This window comes from Diceros bicornis, chromosome 1 (genome assembly GCF_020826845.1).
Source record: "Diceros bicornis minor isolate mBicDic1 chromosome 1, mDicBic1.mat.cur, whole genome shotgun sequence".
NCBI classification, from domain to species: Eukaryota; Metazoa; Chordata; class Mammalia; order Perissodactyla; family Rhinocerotidae; genus Diceros; species Diceros bicornis.
In genome coordinates, this window is record NC_080740.1 from 92,959,487 (window position 1) to 92,980,327 (window position 20,841).

At 40.0% G+C, this 20,841-nt stretch overlaps 1 protein-coding gene across 4 annotated transcripts in view; it reads right to left on the minus strand.

Moving 5' to 3' along the window:
- The window catches only part of RNF130 (ring finger protein 130), a 99,273-nt gene that overhangs the window by 34,249 nt on the left and 44,183 nt on the right, over positions 1-20,841 (minus strand). For all 4 annotated transcript variants that reach the window (XM_058548155.1, XM_058548144.1, XM_058548135.1 and 1 more), the window contains one exon: positions 14,470-14,720. In XM_058548155.1, the coding sequence (XP_058404138.1) occupies positions 14,470-14,720 (251 nt within the window). The remainder of the gene's footprint in view (positions 1-14,469; positions 14,721-20,841) is intronic.

Genomic DNA, 20,841 nt, shown 5'->3' on the forward strand with positions numbered 1-20,841 from the left:
GTGCAGGGTCTTGAAAACAGTTTCATGTATTTGGGGTTTTTTCCTTCTTTTTGACTATTTCAGGCAGGAGGGTAAACCAAGTCTATTATTCCATCTTGCCCAAAGGCAGAAGTCTGCACCATACTTTTTTTTTAAATGCTATTTTTATAAGACAAAACTGGGTTATTTGTCCTACAGAATGTCCCACATCCTAAATTTAGCTGGTTGTTTCCTCCTGGTATCATTTTACTTGGCCCATTTCTTATGAAATGGTTTAGATTCAGGTTCCCTTGTGCTGGCATGGATACCTCCCAGGTTGTGCTGTGTACTTCCTAACACATCCCATCACAAGGGCATAATGTTAGATAGTCCAGCTCTCAGTGATATCAAGCATGATCAGTGGTTCAGGTCCTGTCCGCTTGATCCATCCATTATCAAGCTCCATCAGTCTTTCAAATGACTTTAGCATCCACTGATGCTCACTGTCTAAATCCATCATTTCATTAAGGGTTACAAAATGGTGATTTTCTAATTCTATATTTCATTTATTAGTTGGAATTCTTCTACAAAGAACTTTCCCTCATCAACTAGTTGGTTACTATGCAATACAATCTGTACAGAAAAAAACAGAAAGAACTGTTTTTCAAAACTTGGTTTTCAGAATAGTAAGTTGGTCTTCTAACAACCTCCAGTTTCAGTCAACTGCAGTATTTATTCCCTGGTGCTCTGTCTCATCTTTGGATATGGAGAGCTCCTTTAAGATGGCATTTAGGTCCTCTTGACACCACTTTAGCATTCTTCAATAGCATCCCTGCTTTCTGGCACAACATTCATCTTATACATTTGCTGCCCTAAGCCATTGGGTGAGCTGGCATAAGCCATTTCTCCAAGGATCCCTGGTTCCTTTGAGTGGGAAATGGCATTTAAAGATAACCCTAGAGCAGCCTGAGGGTGGAGTGAGGTGGGGCAGAGATTCATTATTTTATTAAGGATGTAAAATGGTAATTTTCTAACTCTGTCATTCCTTCTGCATTTATTAGTTGGAATTCTTCATTGCTACTGAGTTGTCATCGCCACAGACAGAGTAACTCTCTGCTTTTTAGAAAAAGGAAAATAAACCAGGAGTTCATACTGATATTTCCAATTCAAAAATAAGATTACAGCATTATTACTTAATTTGATTTTAATATTTTCTTTGACTCTCACATTTCTAATATCATTAACAAAATTATTTATTCACTTTATCCTACAATATACATATAATGGTTTCAAGTAACAATCAATACTACTAACAATAAGACTATTAAATGCAGCTTAGACTTTTTTTTAATCCTTAGAATATATCCCAATAGAAATGTACTGTCAAAAAAAGTCTCCTAAACCAATTTCTTTCTCCACGTTTTTATGCCACCATCTTGAAATATATTTAGGTTCATTTCTTTCCAGTCATTTTCAATTTTGATAATTTCTTTTCTTTTTTTTTGCAGAGGAAGAGTCACCCTGAGCTAAATCTGTTGCCAATCCTCCTCTTCTTTCTCAGGAAGGTTAGCCCTGAGCTAACATCTGTGCCCATCCTCCTCTACTTTGGATGTGGGTCACTGCACAGTATGGCTGCTGACGAATGGTGTAGGTCCGCGCCCGGAACCAGACCTGGGCCACCGAAGGAGAGCGCGCGGAACTTAACTACTAGGGCATGGGGCCGGCCCTTCTTCTTTTTTTTAAAAATTATCTAAAACATTTACATGATTCCAAAGTGAAACTATAAAACAGGGTACAGGGCAGTTTCACTTCCATCTCTATCTCCTCCACCCTGTTCCCTTTTCCCAAAAGTAGTAACTCCTTAGATTAATTTTTGCTTTATCCTTACACTGTTTCCTTTTGAAATAACAGTATATATATGTATGCGTGCATATATGTAGACATGTGATATGTATATCCGTATATATGAATGTATTTTCACGGCTCCCTTCTTGCTTACAATAAAACAGTATACTAAAACTGTTCTGCACTAAGAGGTCATTCCACAGCAGCACACAGAGATCTTCAGAATCCCATTCTCTTTTACAGCTATATACTACTCCATTGCATTCAGAGTATTTCACTGTGTAGAGTACTAGTTTATTCAAGCAGACTCCTATTGATGGACATCTGGGTGGTTCAGGTCTTTTGTTATTATAAATAATATCACCACGAATAGTCGTGCATACGTGTCATTTTTAACTTTTGTAAGTTTATCATCAGGCTACATTCCTACAAGTGAGGTTACTAAAACAAAGGATGAGTACACATGCAATTGTGCTAGATATTACAAATTCCCACCTCCACACCACAGGAACTGTACCATCTGCATTCCATCATCAACGTATGAGAATGCTTGTCTTCCCTACAACCTTGTCAAGAAAGCATGTTGTCAAACTTTAGAATTTTTTTTGTTGCCAAATTGATCAGTAAGAAATGGTATCTCAGTATGGTTTTAAGTCACATTTAATTTACGAGTGCGGCTGACCATCTTTTAACATTTTAAGTACCATTTGCATTTCTTTTTAGTGAACTGTCTATTCATTTTTTTGGCACATTTTTTCCTATCAGGTTTTCAGTCTTTTTTTCCCCCCAGTCTTCTTTATATATCAGGGACACTAGCTCTTTGTCTGTAATACAAGTTGCAAATGTCTTTTGCTAGTTTGTCATTCATTTATCTTTTGAATGTAGTCAAATTTATCAATCATTTTTCTGACTCTATTGGATTTTTAGCCATAATTCAGTTTTCCAAATTCTCCATCATAAAGGAAAATTTAGCCCATGTTTTCTTCTAATATTTGTAGTTTTGTTGTCTATAATTAGATCTCTGATTCATCTGAAATTTATCCCGGCGTATAATGTGAGGAATGGATCAAATTTTGTCTTTTTCCAGTTGTCCCACAACCTTTTATTAAAAAGTTGACCTTTCCCGACTGATCTGAGATGATGCTTTTTATTATATACTGTACTAAATTTCCATATGCAGTTGGTTTATTTTTGGATTTTGCATTTTGTTCTATTGCTCTGATTATTCATGGGCTAACTTTTAACACTTTTAAATATGAGGCTTTATTATGTATTACAAAAGCTGGTGTGGCTAACCACCCATCATTGCTCCTCTTTTACAGGCTATTCTTAATTACTTATTCTTCCATATGAATTTTATAATTACCTTATTTAACCCCAGAAAAATATCTGAAGGTACTTTTATTGAGATCAAGTTAAACTTATAAATGAACTTATGGAGAACTGACATCTTTATTGTATTGAATGTTTATATTCAATAGGAACAAAGTGTGTCTTTTTCCATTTCTTTAAGTACATTCCTGTGTCTTTCAGGAGTATTTTGTCGTTTTCCTCACATAGGTTTTAAAGTTTTTAAGTTCATACCTAGATTGATCCATCCATCCATCCATCCATCCAGTTGCAAGTGGTGCCTTCCCTCCTATTATATCTTGATTATTTCTGTATGTTAATTTTATATCCTATTCCTTTACTAAGTCTTTTTCCCTGTTTGTAATAGTTGTTCCATTGATTGTTTTGGGATTTTCAGATAGACATTCATATCAACTGAAAATAGAGATACTTTCCCAAGTCTTACGTATCCTACTGCTTTACCTTACTAACTGCTTGGGCCGATACCTCCAGCACAATATTAAATAGTAGAGCAGAACATGGGCAGCTATTTTGTTCTGACTTTAGTTGAAATGTATACCTATTTACCCATTACATAAGATGCTGGCTTTCAGGCTGTGTGTGCGCACTTGGGTGTGTTACTGGCTGCCTCAAGGGCTGAGGCTGCCCCACCACCCTCTGTGCTCCCTGAAGCTCCATAATGGGTTCCCAAGTCGTGTTTTTTTGTTTTTGTTTTTTTTGGTGAGGAAGATTAGCCCTGAGCTAAGATCCATCGCCAATCCTCCTCTTTTCGCTCAGGAAGACTGGCCCTGGGCTCACATCCGTGCCCATCTTCCTCTGCTTTACATGTGGGATGCCTGCCACAGCATGACTTGATGAGCGGTGCATAGGTCAATGCCTAGGATCCGAACCTGCGAACCCTGGGCCACCAACACAGGGCGTGCGAGCTTAACCACCATGCCACTGGGCACGCCACCCAAGGTCTTTTTTTCACTTGTTTACAAACTAGAGTCTGTGGTGCCATCTCTGTTTCACCAGTTGTTCTCAGATCTATTTGCTGAGGTTTCCCCTCAGAGCGAAGCCTCTCCTCCTGATTTCTAGGGTTTTGATTTTTAGAACCACCAGAACTACCCCTTTTCTTCCCTTGGCTACCTTCCTGGGAGCGGCAGGGCAGGTCTTGCTGTGGCAGGCAGTCTGGCCTGACCACTCCTTTCTCTGGAGTTCCTGGAGGGACGTGCTGCTTGGATCATTGAAGACGCTGTCTGTGGGCTTTCCTTTTGCTGTCCTAGTTGCTCTCTGTTTTATTTTTTAAAGAGATTTGGGAAGATTAATCAAAATACCCGACTGCTTCCACCTTGTTCAGATCAGAATTCTACTGAAGAATTTTAAGCGGAAGGGCTCCATGATGAGACCTGAGTTCTGGAGAACTCTGATCTGGCCTCCTGAGAAGAAGCTATGTGACACAGGAAAGACTGGAGGCAGCAAGACCAGGAAGGGCCTAGTGCTTCAGAGAGGTCAAAAGGGCCTGAATTGGGCAAGCAGTAGAAGGAAAGAGAGGACAGGACAAAGCCAAGACAGAGTTAGGAAGCAAAAATGACGGAACCTAATGGCTGCTGATCGATGTGGGGGCATGAGAATGGAGGGGAGTCAAGGACACTGTCCCGGCTTTCTGGCTAGGTGACCAGCTGTGTGGGAGTGGCATCACCCAGACGAGGGACCATCAGAAAGAGAGCAAGCGCTGCTGGGAGAAGGAGTTCAAGCTTCCGCAAGCTGACCTGGATGCACGCAGGGCATCTAATTAGAGGCCTCCGACACACACGTAGGTACATCACCTTCCGAACTGTCAAGACCTCCCGTGGCGAAAGTAAAAATCGTCTTTTCTCTGTGTTTGATATTAATGTCAGATATCTTCACTGTCATATTTTTCTTGACTTGGCTTCTGTGTTACTACCTCCTCCTGGGTCACCCCTGAGTTTTAAACCCTTCCCTCAACATTCCCATCACTTTGTGACAGGCATATCACAGCTACGATTTTGGTCTCTTACTTGAATCTGTCTAAAAGCCAATGGGTTTTTTTTTCTATTGGTTTTAATACTATTTGCATCCTGCTGACTCTCAAATATCTAAGATGAAGCACAAATTTCTTTCATGAAGATCATTTTTTATTAAGGTCCCTTACCTTCACCTGACCACCATGTCATTAAGTCACTGTTTTTCAGGTGTGGTCCATGGGGCAAAAGTTTTAAATCTACCTTGGGTGCTTAATAATAATAATATGAACTAATGATGATATTTACAGTAACTAAGATTTATTCAGTACATACCATGTGCTAGGTATTGTTCTAAGCCCTTCACGTGTACTGACTCATGTAATCCTCCCAATCATTTTATGAGAAAGGAACTACATTATTCTCATTTTACAGAAGAGGAGACAGGCTCAGAGAGATTAAGTAACTTGCTCAAATCGAAAGCTGGTAGGTTTTATCCAGACTTCCCGAATCAGACTGGAAGGTGGAAGTGTCTTGGGAATTCACAGTTTTAAAAAGTGTTCTCCCCACCAAAGAAAAAAAAAAGAAAGAAAAATGTGTCCCCACATGATTGTTCTGCATACTAAAGTTTGAGACTCACTAAACTAAGTATAAACTACCAACCCTAGTTTCCAAAGCACTTCCCATAACGCTCTACCCACTCTCTCACACTCTCTGTACCTCTAACTGCACCCTATTCATTAGGTAATAAAACTACTTAGGTTTCCTCCCCGCCACACAGAGAATGTTAGAATGGGACAAAATCACAGGGATGCATCACTTTACAAAGGAGGAAACCCAAACCCAGAGAGAGAGGAGGTCTGTCTGAAGTGAGTAAAAGTGCTGGGACTGGAACCTTAGGGCCCTTGACTTTGTAGTCCAGTTCTTTTTCCATTATAAATGCTCAAAAGACTTCCCATATTATAAAATAAGAAGGGATACTGATCGTCATGGGCCAGATGATCTGATTTCACTTGGTTAAAGACACCAATAATACCAATGTGAATACTATTATATATTGGATACAGAGTGACCAAAAGTTTTAAATTGGTAGAAAACAGTTTGAAACAACTCTTATTGCTTAATCTAACAGGAATAATTTGTTCAAAGCCAGATGGTTCACAGTATATCGAGGACACGTCACTTCAACGAAGTTCACGTCGAGTTTCTCTATTCAGTCATCAGAACTCTCCCACAGAAACAGAATTAGGTCTGTATCAGCATATAATAGGGTCGTCGTCTTTTAAACATTGGTTTAATTCACAAGTGCTGTGAATATAATTTTTTCCCTGATTGAAATTAGTCTGTAGTCTGCACCCTCCTTCATTCACTCTCTCATCATTACCACCTTTTTTCCTTGTTGTCTCAAAATAAGTATCCCCAATGCTTTTCCAAGGTAACCAGCTGCCTGTGCCCCTAGTCTATGCCCCCAGCATACAGACTTTCGCTTAATACTATTTTCCTTTGCTCTTTGATATTTCCCTCTTTAAGAGCTCCTTCCCGCTAAGCCTCTCCCATCAGAAAAAATCTTATATCAATCGCTCCACTGCTGAAAAACCTTTGATGACTCTTTACTGCTTCGAGAGTAAAGCCTAAAGTCTTCAGCATGAGATTCAAGTCCCTCATCTTCTAGTGTCAATGTACTCATCCAGAATCAGTTCATAGTCTCAGGTCTCCTCCCCACTATTCCCGATGCCATTCAACTCTCCTCTCTCTCCTTTCATCTCTCCATGAATGATCCCTTTGCCTGACCTTCCTCCCAGTCTCTGCCTGATGAAGTCTTATTCATCCTTTAAAATTCAGCTCGAATGTCACTACCTCCTCTGTAAAGTAGCCTGACTCACCTAGAGTAATAACACTCTGCCCCAAAAGAATAGCTCCTATACCACACAGTATTTTGATTATGCCTGTCTGCCTTCCCAGTAGAATGGAAGCTCATTCTTTAATTAAGCATTTACTGAGTCAATGTGACACGCCAGGTTCTGGCATGTTATAAAAAGCGTATTAAAAAAGTGGTAAAATAATACATTCTCAGCTCAAACATCTATTTTCCTTTTTTAGTTCTTCTGGAATTATTAATCTCTAATAAACATAAGCAAAATTCAATCTACCATCCAACAATGACAAAAGAAGTCTGTCTCTTTTGACTCCAGAATCTTTTCCTAGGGGAAAAATCTTAACAGTATGCACAATACTTTCCCCCCCAGTCTGGAAAGAAACTTTTGAACTCACTAGTTTTCAAAGATTAACTGTATACATGCAAATTATTAGCCTTCCTCTGAAGAACGTTCAGTATTTTTCCATACTCTCAAATGCAAGTGTATTCTCCAATTAGCTACTTTCCAAGATAAAAAATGGGCAACAAGGGTCTGGCCTAGTGGCGTAGGGAGTAAGTTCGTGCATTCCGCTTCTGCAGCCCAACAGACCTACGCACCACTTATCAAGCCATGCTGTGGCGGCGTCCCATATAAAGTAGAGGAAGATGGGCATGGATGTTAGCCCAGGGCCAATCTTCCTCAGCAAAAAGAAGAGGATTGGCAATGGATGTTAGCTCAGGGCTGATCTTCCTCACCAAAAAAAAGAAAGGGCAACAAAAGTATATTTTGTTTCAGTAACCTTGAGATATTTATCAAGTCTAAGAATATTGTAAACACCTTTTTGGCAGAAACTTTAACAAGTTTTACATGCCTTAAAGCTGTATGCATTTTCACAGGGAATTTTCATAAGAAAACATTCTAAAGTCAGGAGTCCATTAGGTAGTGGAATTGTTTCTATCTGCCTTATTCCTCAACAGTAAAATAAAAATTTTGTTGTTCTGTTTTGAGAACCAAACTTGACTACTTTGTTATTAAAACTGCAATACTAACCACGTAATTGTGAAAAAGTTTACATTTCTCAGAAAAATCTTAGGTACCCTTTCAATATAAGATACCAAACATCTATCCTCTTGTGTGAAATAACTATCACTGACTTATTAGAAGGCAACATTTAAGTTTACCGTCGGCCATCATCTGAGCTATCTGTGCCTAAACACTGCATTTAGACGCATTCTAACAGTTTCTCAGGAAGAGCAAACCACAGATACTTAGCAGTAAACTAAGAAACCAGAGCATGAAATTCTTATTTCACACGTAAAATGGTGGCAACTGTGTACATTATACTGTGCTTGGAGACTTATTTACAGTATACAGCTCTCTTTGGTAGCATATTCTGTAGAAAGAACTGCTTCGTGATGAGAGTTTGTGAGAGAAAATGAGTCTCTCCTAAAACTACCTGTTGTTCCTTTGTTATAGTTCTGGCTTCTCTCTTAAAATAGCCAAAGGTTTCAACCAGTTGAGTTGCTGCCACCTTCTTATTAAACTTTAATAAGCTAAGCTTTTTAAGCCACATAAAAATTTCATCAAGCGTTTCTCAATCTGAGGAAAAACAGGAGGAGGAGGAAAGGTCAGAACATCACCTTCTGCTCCAGCAGCGTCTGGAGAATGCTTTGGAAGCCTGAGCAAGTTGGCCGCAAACCGAACGCTAGGAAACAAGTTCCTGTTTGTGGCCTGCGCCAGATGGTGACTGTGCTGACTCCTCCGGCACACACAGGCCCCACGCCGGGTGCTAATTAAAGCACTACTGTCAAATAGCGGGCTCCAGGGACAAACCATTTGCTTTCTTTCAAAAGGCCCTGGGATCGCCACATTCAACCCACTATCATACTGTTTCCTTGTCAAGAACACCATTTCAGAACAACTCGATCATTTTACTTTTGTGTTTCATAACGGCAACATGTTAAAAAACCCAAATATTTAATTTAAAAAAAGGAGTATAGCATGCGATTTAGATATATGAAGCTAATAACAGAAGGAACAGATAAAAGAGTTGCCAGAGGTGACTTGTCTCTGGGAAACAAGAATTAGGAGTATTTGACGGTAGTGCTTTAATTAGCACCCGGCGTGGGGCCTGTGCGTGACGGAGGAGCCAGCACTGTCACCATCTGGCGCAGGCCACAAACAAGAAAAAGGACCGGGCAGGGAACCAAGCCTGGTGGTACTGTTTATTTTTAAAAATCATATTCATGTATTACATCGGTTAAAAATTTTAATTTAAAAATGAAGGCAACGTCACTGACTAAAGAGGGTTATTAAAGAAACACTTAAATGTTGTACTGCTATCCTGCAAGAAGCTGAAGAACTTTAGCTGACGTCTATTTTCTTCAAACATCATTAGACAGAATTCCTTGCCAGATGCTCTGATAATAAATATACAAACGCTGTCATTTTGTTAGTGCTGATCTGACTCTGCATTCCATTTCATCAGAACTTGATTTCACATCTACTCATTTTGTCAAAAATCTCATAAAACTGGTGCACTCTATCTGAAGGCTGTCAATGTGATTTTATACATGTATATCCAATAATCTTTTCTATGGAAGTGGCATGTTTTTACATCAGTTAGCACTCTCATCTAGTATTCCTTTATCCCATCAATCACCCATGTCCAAGTCAAAAATCATGTGAGACACTATGGGGACTCTCCGTTCTGCCATGATGGAGTAGCCCTACTCCTCCCAGGTCCTTCCGCTTACACTTAAAGAACAAACAAGTACAGGGAGTCTCTGAAAGGTAGAAAGAAAAGATTGGCTGCCCAAGGACCTTGAGACTTGAGGAACGCAGAGTGCTGAATTTCCTGGGTTTCCTTATAGCCTCTCATATATCCAAGACAATGTGCTACAGAAGCCTGCAAACTGGAACCGCCAACAGGAATAGACCATAAAAAGAAGCCTGCCTCCCCTTGCCAAAGTACCAGGAAGAGTGGCCTATACCCGTCTACTCTCTAACCAAGCACCAGTGGAAAAATCACACCCTCATCCGACCATGGTTTCAGCAGGGCCCAGTGAGAGGGTGATCTTCCCACCCCACCTCCTCTCAGAAGCAAGCTGAGTGCACTGATCTAACTGACATCTACAGAAAATTCCACCCAACAGCAGAATACACATTTTTTTTTCAAGCACCCATGGAACATTCACCAAGACAGACCATATCCTAGGTCATAAAACAAACCAACAAATCTGAAAGAACTGAAATTATACAGAGTATTTCTCTGATCATAGTGGAATCAAACTAGAAATCATTAACACTAAGATAATAGCAAAATCTCCAAACAACTGCAAATTAAACAATGCACTTCTAAATAATACATGGGTCAAAGAGGAAGTCTCAAAAGAAAAAACTACATAAAACTGAAGGAAAATGAAAATACAGGATATCAAAGTATGTGAGACACACACAGCTAAACCTGTGCTGAGAGAGAAATTTACAGTACTAAATGCTTAGAAGGTAGAAAGGTTTCAAATAAATAATCTAAGTTCCTATCTTTAAAAATGAAATTAAAAAAAAGCTAGTTCTTTGGGAAAAAATCAATAAAATTGAGAAATTTCTAGCAAGACTGACAAAAAGAGAAGACATAAATGATTAAAATCAGGAATGAACAGGGAATAGCACCACCGTGAAAATTAGATTAATAAAGGGAAACATTTAAAATGGAGTTGGGAAATCCTGTAGGGGAGCTCTCACACACACACAGTCTGCCGCTTACTTTACAATTTGGGGCAGGAAATGCAACTACTTGACTGCTCCAGCAGGAAGGAAAATATTCTCCTTGCCCAGCAACATCCCAGTTGAGAAGCTGCTGCCACCCTGAACTCCTTCTTTCCTCCAGCGAACTTTCATTTAGAACAGCCCTTCCCAACTCCTTCCCTTTCCTCTGTAAAAGCAAGCTCCCCTCCTCTGTTCTCCGGATTTGCCTATGGTCCACCATAGCCTGCAATTCCTGAAGTGCAACTCCTCTGGCTATTCCCAAATAAACTCATTTTCTTGGTAAGATAACTGGCTATTTTATTTAAAGTTGACAGTACAGTGCTGCAGCCATTAAAAGGAGAACAAGGGAATGCTATGAACAACACTATGAAACAAGAACAAGATCTGTATGCTGAAAACTATAAAAGGCCAATAAAAGAAATAAAAAAAGACCTAAATAAATGGAAAACCATACAAAGTTCATGGAATGGAAGATTCAACATAGTAAATATATCAATTCTCCCCAAACTGATCTATAGGTTTAATGCATTCGTATCAAAATCCCAGCAAGGTTTTTTTTTTTGGTACAGACACAGACAATTTATATAGAAAGGTTCTAGGACCTAGAATAGATAAAACAACTTGAAAAATCAGAATAAAGGGGGAGGAATCACTCCACCTAATACTAAGGCCTAATATACAGCTTCAGTAACCAAGACAATGTAGTATGGATAGAGGGAGAGACACACAGATCAGTGGAATAGAACAGAAAACCCAGAAAAATATCCACACAAACATGCCCAACTGAGTTTTGACAAAGGTGAAATACTGAACTATACATAAGCAAAAAAAATGAACCTCAACCTAAACCTCACTCTTTATAAAAAAAATTAATTCAAGGTGGATCATGGACTTAAATGTAAAATGTAAAACTATAAAACTTTCAGAAAAATAACAGAAAATCTTCAGGATCTAGGGCTAGGCAAAGAGTTTTTAGACTTGACAGCAAAAGCAAGATTCATAAAAGGAAAAACTGATAAATTAAACCTCATCAAAATTTAAAATTTTTGTTCTTCAAAAGACCCTGTTAAAGAAGTTGAAAAGACAAGATATGAGCTGGGTGAAAATATTTGCAAACCACAATTCTGACGAAGGACTTTTACCTAGAATGTATAAAGAACTCTCAAAACTCAACAGTAAAAAACGAATAGCCCAGGTAGAAAACAGGCAAAAGACATGAACGGACATTTCACTGAAGAGGATATACAAATGGCAAATAAGCACATGAAAAGACGTCCAACATCAGTAGCCATTAGAGAAATGCAAATCAAGACCATAAAAGAGACGTTACTACACACCTACCATAACAGCTAAAATAAAAAATAGTGACAACATCAAATGCTGTCAAGGATGCAGAAGAACTGGATCAGGGATATGTTTCTAGTGGGGATACAAAATAGTATAGCCGCTTGGGAAAAAAGAGTATGGCAGTGTCTTACAAAATTAAACATGTGCTTGCCATAATACTCAGCAATTGCACTCTTGAACATCTATCTCAGGCAAACGAAAATTCACGTTTACATAAAAGCCTGTACATGAATATTCGTAGCCAATTAATTTATAACAGCCAAAAACTGGAAACAATTTGGTTAACCAAATTGTGGTACATCCAAGCCATAGGACACTACTCAGCAATAAAAAGGAATAAGCTATTGATACACACAACTTGGAAGGATCTCTAGAGAATTATGTTAGGTGAAGAAATTCAAACTCTAGAGGTTAAGTACTATATGATTCCATTTATATAGCATTATTGAAATGACAAAACTATAGAGTGGGAATAGATTAGTGGTAGTCAGGGGCTAGGTAGGGGGGTAGGAGGAAGGTAGCTGTGGCTATAAAGAACAGCACAAGGGATCCTTGTGATGTGCTGTTCTGTACCTTCTGTGGTGGTGGGTCACCTGAAATTGCACAGAACTGAACACTCACACAAGCACAAGTTCAACTGGAGAAATCTGAGTAAGATCAGTGGATTGCATCAATGTCGATATTCTGGTTGTGTTATATACTTATAGTTATGCAAGATTTCACCGTTGGGGGGAAATGGGTGAAGGGTATATGGTATCTCTCTGTATTATTTCTTACAAATGCATGTGAATCTACAATTATCTCAAAACAAGAAGCTTAACAAATGTAAAGGACTGGTATTCCTGACAAAAATGCATATAACCTGGATCTAATCATGAAGAGACATCAGACAAACTCAAACGCAAAACAACTGGCCTGTACTCTTCAAAAAACACCAACGTCATGAAACAGGTTAAAAGAGACACGATAACTGAACGCAACATACCATCTGATCAGATCAATTTGGGGTTTTCTTTGCTATAAAGAACATTATTAAGACAATCTTACAAAACACTTAGAAAAGCTCTATAGATCAGATAATGGTATTGTATCATTGTTAACTTCCAGATTCTGATAATCATACTGTGGATGCGGAAGAGAATGTTCTTGCTTTTAGAAAATACACAATGAAGTATTTAAGGGTAAAGGGGCATCATATCTCAGACTTACTCTCAAATGGTTAAAAAAGTTTATACACAATCGAAAAGGAAGTATGGTAAAGTGTTAACAGTTGGAGAATCTGGGTAAGGGAATAGTTTATACTATTCTTGCAACTTTTCTGTAAGCCTGAAACTGTAAATATCAAAAATTATCATAATAAAACATTTTAAAGGCATACAGGATACTGCACAGAGCCTGGCACATAAATGTTCAATAAATTATAGTTTTCCGATTTTTATACCTATTTTCAGATGAGGAAACAAAATGAGAAGCTAAATAAACTGTCCAAGAGGGACCATGGCAAATCAGTGGTAAGGTCAGTCTATGAACTCAGATCTGTTCCATTACAAAGTCTGTGCTCCTTTCACTAAAATGGGGAAGGATAAAAATTGGCTTCAAATCACTCTCCAAGCAATTCACTTCTTAGTTTCCTACGAGAAAAGCCTAGGACTGGGACTGGGACCTAACACCTTGAACCCGGCTCCCAGGGTGGATATGTTGTCTACAGCACATCAAACAAATCAAGTAACAAACTGACAGAATCACCATCTGCAGGCCCTCCAGCAAAGGGCAGCATACTGTCTTGACTCACTCATCCAAACCACTGAGCACTTAGGCTGTGCTGCTCAACGGAATTTCTGAGATGACTATCTAGATATATCTCTTCCATTGGTCGTTCCCCACCTCACCATCATCCCATGGCTAAGCTTAGACAGGATAGATAATTCATTTTTAATTGATTTATTTTTCCTGAATAGATAATACATATTTCAAAATTCACATGGGAAAAAATTCACAGGGAACAAGAGTGTACAGTGAAAAGTCTCCTTCCCTTATCCTCCGAGCTCCCCTCACCACTGACGGCCAATGTTAGCAGTTTAAAAATGCAACTGTGTGATATTTCTTCAAATTACTAGAATTAGTTAGATCATATTATGATATTAAGCTAACCATCTACCTAGAATATTCCAAGTGATCACTATAAATTTAATAATTTCCCCATTTAGGCATTTAAAATACCCTTAAAATATTTGTATAGATGTTTTCAACATATTAAAATGAGTGAGGGCTACAACGTTTTTTTTAAATAAAGAAATATTTGTATTACGTCTCATCACAACAGAAGTCTATAAGTTACGGCCGGCAGGCATCAACCACTACAGAGCACCGCAGCTCACCTGGTTCCTGTCGCGTGCATTTGTGTACCTGATCTTCTGGATGAAGTAGAATATGAGCCATGCTGAAGAAATAATCATCAAAACAATAAAGGATATTGACACGAAGACTAGAGAGCCTCGGCTGAAGTTCTTTGGCGGCATTCGTGTTCCGACAGCTATTGTCATTTGTACAGAGATGTTTCTCTCCAGATAACTCAAAATATCCTTACCCCTCAACTCTGTAATCATGACAGCAATAATATCTCCAGTGCCTGGAATGTAAAATAAATATATACACTCAAGTGACATTTAAAATTTATAGAAACATTAAATATATAAAAATTCTACCTAGAAAAACCACTGCAATTTTTGCTAATGGCACAAGTCTGCAGCTTCAACTTTTCAAACGAAATGAAGCTGCGGTTGGGTATGCTGGCACCAGTGGGAACAGGAATTTGTTGTGTAGTACTTAAGATTTAAACAGACGTAAGGCGTAACGTGATTGCAGTGTTAACAGCCATCTTAACTTGTCTTACAATTATATTTAAAAAACAGATTATTAAATCAGCCAAATGTGACAACAGACAGTGCAAAACATTATATTATACAGCAACAGAAATGTAATAAAATCATAGCATGTTTTCATTGTAAAACTTTTTCCATCTTAAAACGCACTTTAGAAAGTCCCAACTCCTTAAGAAAAGGAGAAAAACACTGTTATTTCAAACCGGTTCTTTTTGCACTAATCATTCTTGGAAACATTTACAGAGCACCTACTGTGTGTAGAACTAGTACAAAGAACAGAAAGAAGTACAGGATACGCAGTTTTATAATATCACTGAGACTTAACGACACAAATCTGACAAGAGGTACAACAGCAAAATGCCAAGGGTGGTATCTTTTATTAATAACTCTTGAAACCAACTTCGGTCCTATGTCTAGACCTGACTGTAGGAAGGTTCCTTTCTAGTTCACCCCAGAGCTCTTCTGGAAATCAAACTCTTACTGAAACAAGTCCAGGCTTCAACATTCTGGACTAGTTTGGCATCAAAGTACGTCCAGCTTCTAACAGCTGTCCAGAAATTCAGTCACAGCCACAAACTATGCAAGCTAATTGTAAGGATGTTCTTAAGCTGCTCTTCCAGTCATCTAGTTCTTTCACTTACATAATTTCCAGAAGCAGTAACACAATAAGAGCATGTGACTTGCTCTCTCTTATGATAACATGAAATTGCTATCCCTTTTCTCCTCCACAAAGGGAACAATTTACCACTTTCTTTTAAGGAAAAAGAGAAGTCTTTCTACCATCAATCTAGCTGTCTGCGATTGTCCTTTCATAAGTGAAGCTGCCTGTGGCAACGTGCAACTGTTACAATCTGCCTTCTTCAAAGAGCCCCTAAGACTTGGGAGTCGGAGGAAGGAGAACGAACAGTTTATTTTGGGAGAGAAAATTGTAACTACTTATTCAAATTTTAATAAGGTTTGTGCATATAAATGTAAATCACCAAAACAAAATAAACACAACCCCCAAATGTGCCCTTTCAAAGGCTTCTTCAATGAACAATAACACTAAATATTTGGCTTCTATGTTTCATTCACCATATTTAACTAAAAGGACTATCCTTGTATCATGTGCAGTCAAAAGACCACATGGAACTGAAAAGAAATTCAGTAACTAAAAGGAGTTTTATGAAAAATTTAACCCAATGGAACACAAGGCTTTGTATTACCTTATTCAAAATTGTGCCAGCCACTTTATCAGAAAAGCAGTTTATCAACATACTGACTAAAAATCCAAAAACAAAAATTCAAAATTAAAGCAAGCAACAAAGTTAACATCTAATTATCTTTCTGAAATGATAGTTCTGATCAGTAAATTAGAGAAAATCATAAATTAACGCTAAACCATTTTAAATTTCCATTTAGAAACCTTAGGTTTGGGCTTCTAACATGTTGTTCAACAGGCAATGATCTGTGGTATAAGATACCAGGCACGGCTATAAAGTAACTGAGACGGATCCCACAAGCGACACATGACAATCAGTCTCATTGCTTTATAACCACACCAGGTACAAGCAGTTTAGATCAGTTCCGCGGCTCCCTGAAGACTCAAGCTGAAAGAGGGGCAGGGAGAGCTGCACAGGCAGCCAAGGGAACCAATCCACGTAATGCCACTCACTGAAAGAGGACTGAATGAGCACCACCTAATTTCACTGGGAAAGCTGTTTGGGAAAAGAAACGTTTAATTATTTCAATCACCCATTCAATAATATTTATTGAGCACATACTATGATCAAGGCTCCTTAATGTTCACTTTTCAAAGAGAGCAGAAAATTACCTGCTGTGAACTAATAGAAAATATACATACTGGTCTCTGCCCCTGGTTGCCGGCATAAAACTCCTAAAACTCTTGCAATTTTCTAAGTGATAAGAGCATCAGGAGCATCTTTTGTTCTAATATTTGGTCTTTGACACTGGTTCCTGACACACAACTCCTAAATCCCTTGGAATTTCCTGGGTGATGGGAGTGTCTTTTGTTCTACCAAGGAGACTTGGATGGATTCAGGATGGGGGCTGGTCACCAGAAAGACCAAGCCATGATGAGAAGCTTGGAACTTTTAGCCCCATCGCCCCATCCTATGGGGAGGAGAGAGGGACTGGAGACTGAATTAATCATCCATCATGCCTACACGATGAAGCCTCCATAAAAATCCCAAAAGTATGAGGTTTGGAGAGTTCCAGGTTGGTAAACACATGGAAATGCTGGGAGGGTGGCATGCCACACGGCCCCTTCCCACATACCTTGCTCTACGCATCTCTTCATCTGGCTTTTCATCTGTATCCTCATAATAAGCCAGTAGATGTAAGCTAAGTGTTTCCCTGAGTTCTGTGAGCCATTTTAACACATTTTTGAACCTAAAGAGGGAGTTGTGGGAACGCTGATATATAGCTGAAGTGCAGGTGACAACCTGGGACTTGAGATTGGCTTCTGAAGTAGGAGTGGAGGGGAGTCTTTTGGGACTGAGCCCTTAACTTCTGGGATCAGATGCTAACTTCAGGTATAGCATCCAAATCGAAATGAATTATAGGACATCTAGCTGGTAATGCTGAGACCTGCTTGATACAGGGAAAGCCCCACACACATTTGGTGACCAGAAGTGTCAGAGTGAAGTGTGCTGTGTGAGGAGTAAAGAAGACACACAGGAGTGTTTTTCCTTTACACCTGCTCTCTGTTACATGAAAACTGAATCTACGCTCAAAGGGCAAGTGAGAATCTTAAAGGGACTAGAGGGAGGAAAGCCAAACACAGGCAGTCTCATCATGCTAGTCCCAAAGAGGAGACGAGGCAGAATGACAGGAAAGGAGACCAAGACACTGCCAGTCAAGCAAGATGAAAAATAATGACAGCAGATCATCAGAACACTAGCAAAGGCACTAGGTTCTTAACCATTTTAGATCATAAATCCCTTAGAGAATCTGATGAGAGGAGACCCTTCCTACAAGAAAAGCTCCTCCGCAATTCTGTTAATTTCAGGAGAGGTTCATGGACCCCCTTCACGTCCACTCTTAAAGCTGATCTGGGCTCTCAGACCTTAATTCAAGGATGCTTCAGACTCTTGACTTACAGATTTGTGAAGCCTCGGCTCAGCTTCCAGGGAATATTAATGCCAGAGAAAATGTAAGCTCTGGGATAAAACTAGGGTTAGATCAGGTGCTGACTGACAAGAGTGAGGAACTGACCACACGTAATGACGCAGACACTACAGGAGAGATGGCGAATATTTGGAACATCCACCACCACGCCCATCCTAAGCCCTGGGCAAACACTGCTCATAACTCACGGCCATGGCCTCAGAACCCTATGCATTTCAACATGCCTGGCAGCCAGGATCAACTTAACAGAGATGAAAATGAAGTAAAAACTTAGCCGTGATCCCCGCTTTCATCTGTTTTCTTGAAAACTTTCTCCACTATTACTCTTTAATGTTAATCAAACTCACTGCTTGAGTTGGGCTATTTTATTTTTTTTGTGAGGAGATCAGCCCTGTGCTAGCATCTGCCAATCCTCCTCTTTTTTTGCCGAGAAAGACTGGCCCTGGGCTAACATCCGTGCCCATCTTCCTCCACTTTATATGGGACGCCACCACAGCATGGCTTGCCAAGCAGTGCATCGGTGCACGCCCGGGATCCGAACCAGCGAACCCTGGACCGCTGCAGCGGAGCGCCCGCGCTTAACCGCTTGCGCCACCAGGCCGGCCCCCAAGTTGGGCTATTTTAATAAACAATTCTATTCTTTCTCCTTTTATTTTGAGAATTTTCAAACCCCACAGAATAGTTTCAATACTAAATGAACACTTGTGCACTTTTTATTTAGATTTGTCAACTAGTAACATTTTACCTTTTCTATGTATATATTATATGTGTATTTTTGCTGAACCAACTGAGAGTAAGTCGCAACCATCATGACATTTCCTCCTTAAATACTTCAGCATTATCTCCTAAGAACCAGGACACAATTCATTCACCACACTTAAGAAACTGAACTCTGATACAACACTGTTCTGTTATCCACAGTCCAAACTCAAACATCTCTGCCTGGTTCTAAGATGACTCTCAGAATTGTTTAGTGTAGTACCCAGGGCCCAATCGGGCCTGGGGCACGGTGTTTAGTTGTCTTGTCTTGTTAGTCTCCTCTGATCTAAAGCAGACCCTCAGTTACTTCTGGTTGTTCACAACCTTTTTGATGAACCCAGGTTGTATCTTTAGAAAATGTTCCTCAACCCGGATTTGTCTGTTTCCTCGTGATCAGATGTGCAAGGTCAACATGTCTGCAGGAATGCGACACAGGCAATGCTGTGTCCTTCCAACGCACAGGAAGCACACTTGGGCTTTACCTTTATTGGTGATGGCGAATTTGATCGCCTGGCTAATCTGGTACCTGCCAGATTTCTCCACTGTAAACGAACGCTTTTCTCTTTCTAACTAGTAAGCAATCTGAGGGTGATGCTTTCAGAGTAACCAGCCCCCAATGACCCAGCACTGCTGAAGCTTGCCTGAAGTCAGTTACTACAACAGTGTCTGCAAATGGTGTCTTTCTTTCTTGTTTGTTTTTTGCTGAGGAAGACTGGCCCTGAGCTAACATCTGTTGCCAGTCTTCCTCCATTTTGTTTGTGGGTCGCTGCCTCAGCACAGCTGATGAGTGGTATCAGTCCACCCAGGATCTGAACCTGGGAACCCAGGCCACTGAAGCGGAGCGCACCGAACTTAACCACTAGGCCATGGGGCTGGCCCCCAATGGTGATTTTCTAACACTACAACTTCTGCCACATTTGCAAAGTTGTTCTGTAATCAGAAGCATTAACATATTTTTCTACTTATCTTTTTCCCCATTATAAAAACAGAACCAGAGGGGCCGCCCGGTGGCGCAGCAGTTAAGTGTGCGCGCTCCACTGCGGCGGCCGGGGGTTCACAGGTTCAGATCCCGGGCGCGTGCACACCGACGCACCGCTTGCTAAGCCATGCTGTGGCGGCATCCCATATAAAGTGGAGGAAGATGGGCAGATGTTAGCCCAGGGCCAATCTTCCTCAAGAAAAAAGGGGAGGATTGGCGTCAGATGTTAGCTCAGGGCTAGTCCTCCTTGCAAAAAACAAAAAAACACCACAGAACTAGACCCACTCCGTTGGCCTAGTGGTTGACGTTCGGTGCTCTTACTGCTTCAGTGGCCTAGGTTCGTTTCCTGGTCGTGGAACCAAACCACCCATCTGTTAGCAGCCATGCTGTGCGGCAGCTCACATAGAAGAACCAGAAGGACTTACAACTAGGACATACAACCACGTACTGGGGCTTTGGGGAGGGAAAAAAAAAAAGAAACATAACTGCTGGGTGGACAATTTTTCTGTAAAAAAAGAGCCTCCTACTCCTAGCAATTCTAATTTTTTATGGGAAAAAGAGATAAGTAGAAAAATACGGTAACGCTGTTATAATCCTGACTACAAAATCAATTTTCAGGGGCCAACAAAAGGAATCTCAGAAACAACCTCCTTTGGGCTCTGCAGTCAGAACGTCTAGATTCAAATCCCAGCATGATATTTAACCTCTCTGAACTTCAGTTTCTGCTTTCAAAAAATGAGACATCACCTGCAGGATTCCGGGCAGTTACTCAGCAGATGCTACAGCTCACTGAGCTAATCCTACTTGTATCATTACTAGTCATAGAAAGCACAGGAAGGTATTCTCGGGAGGAAACTAAAAAGCCCCTACCACCAAATTTTGGAACTCCTATTCCCTCTCTTTAATTCCTCCCTTCTACCTTGGGAAGCACTCAGGCACCTGCTTACCAACACAATACGCCTGGCTTCCCAGAGTACTTGTGCTTCAGCTCAGGGAATCCC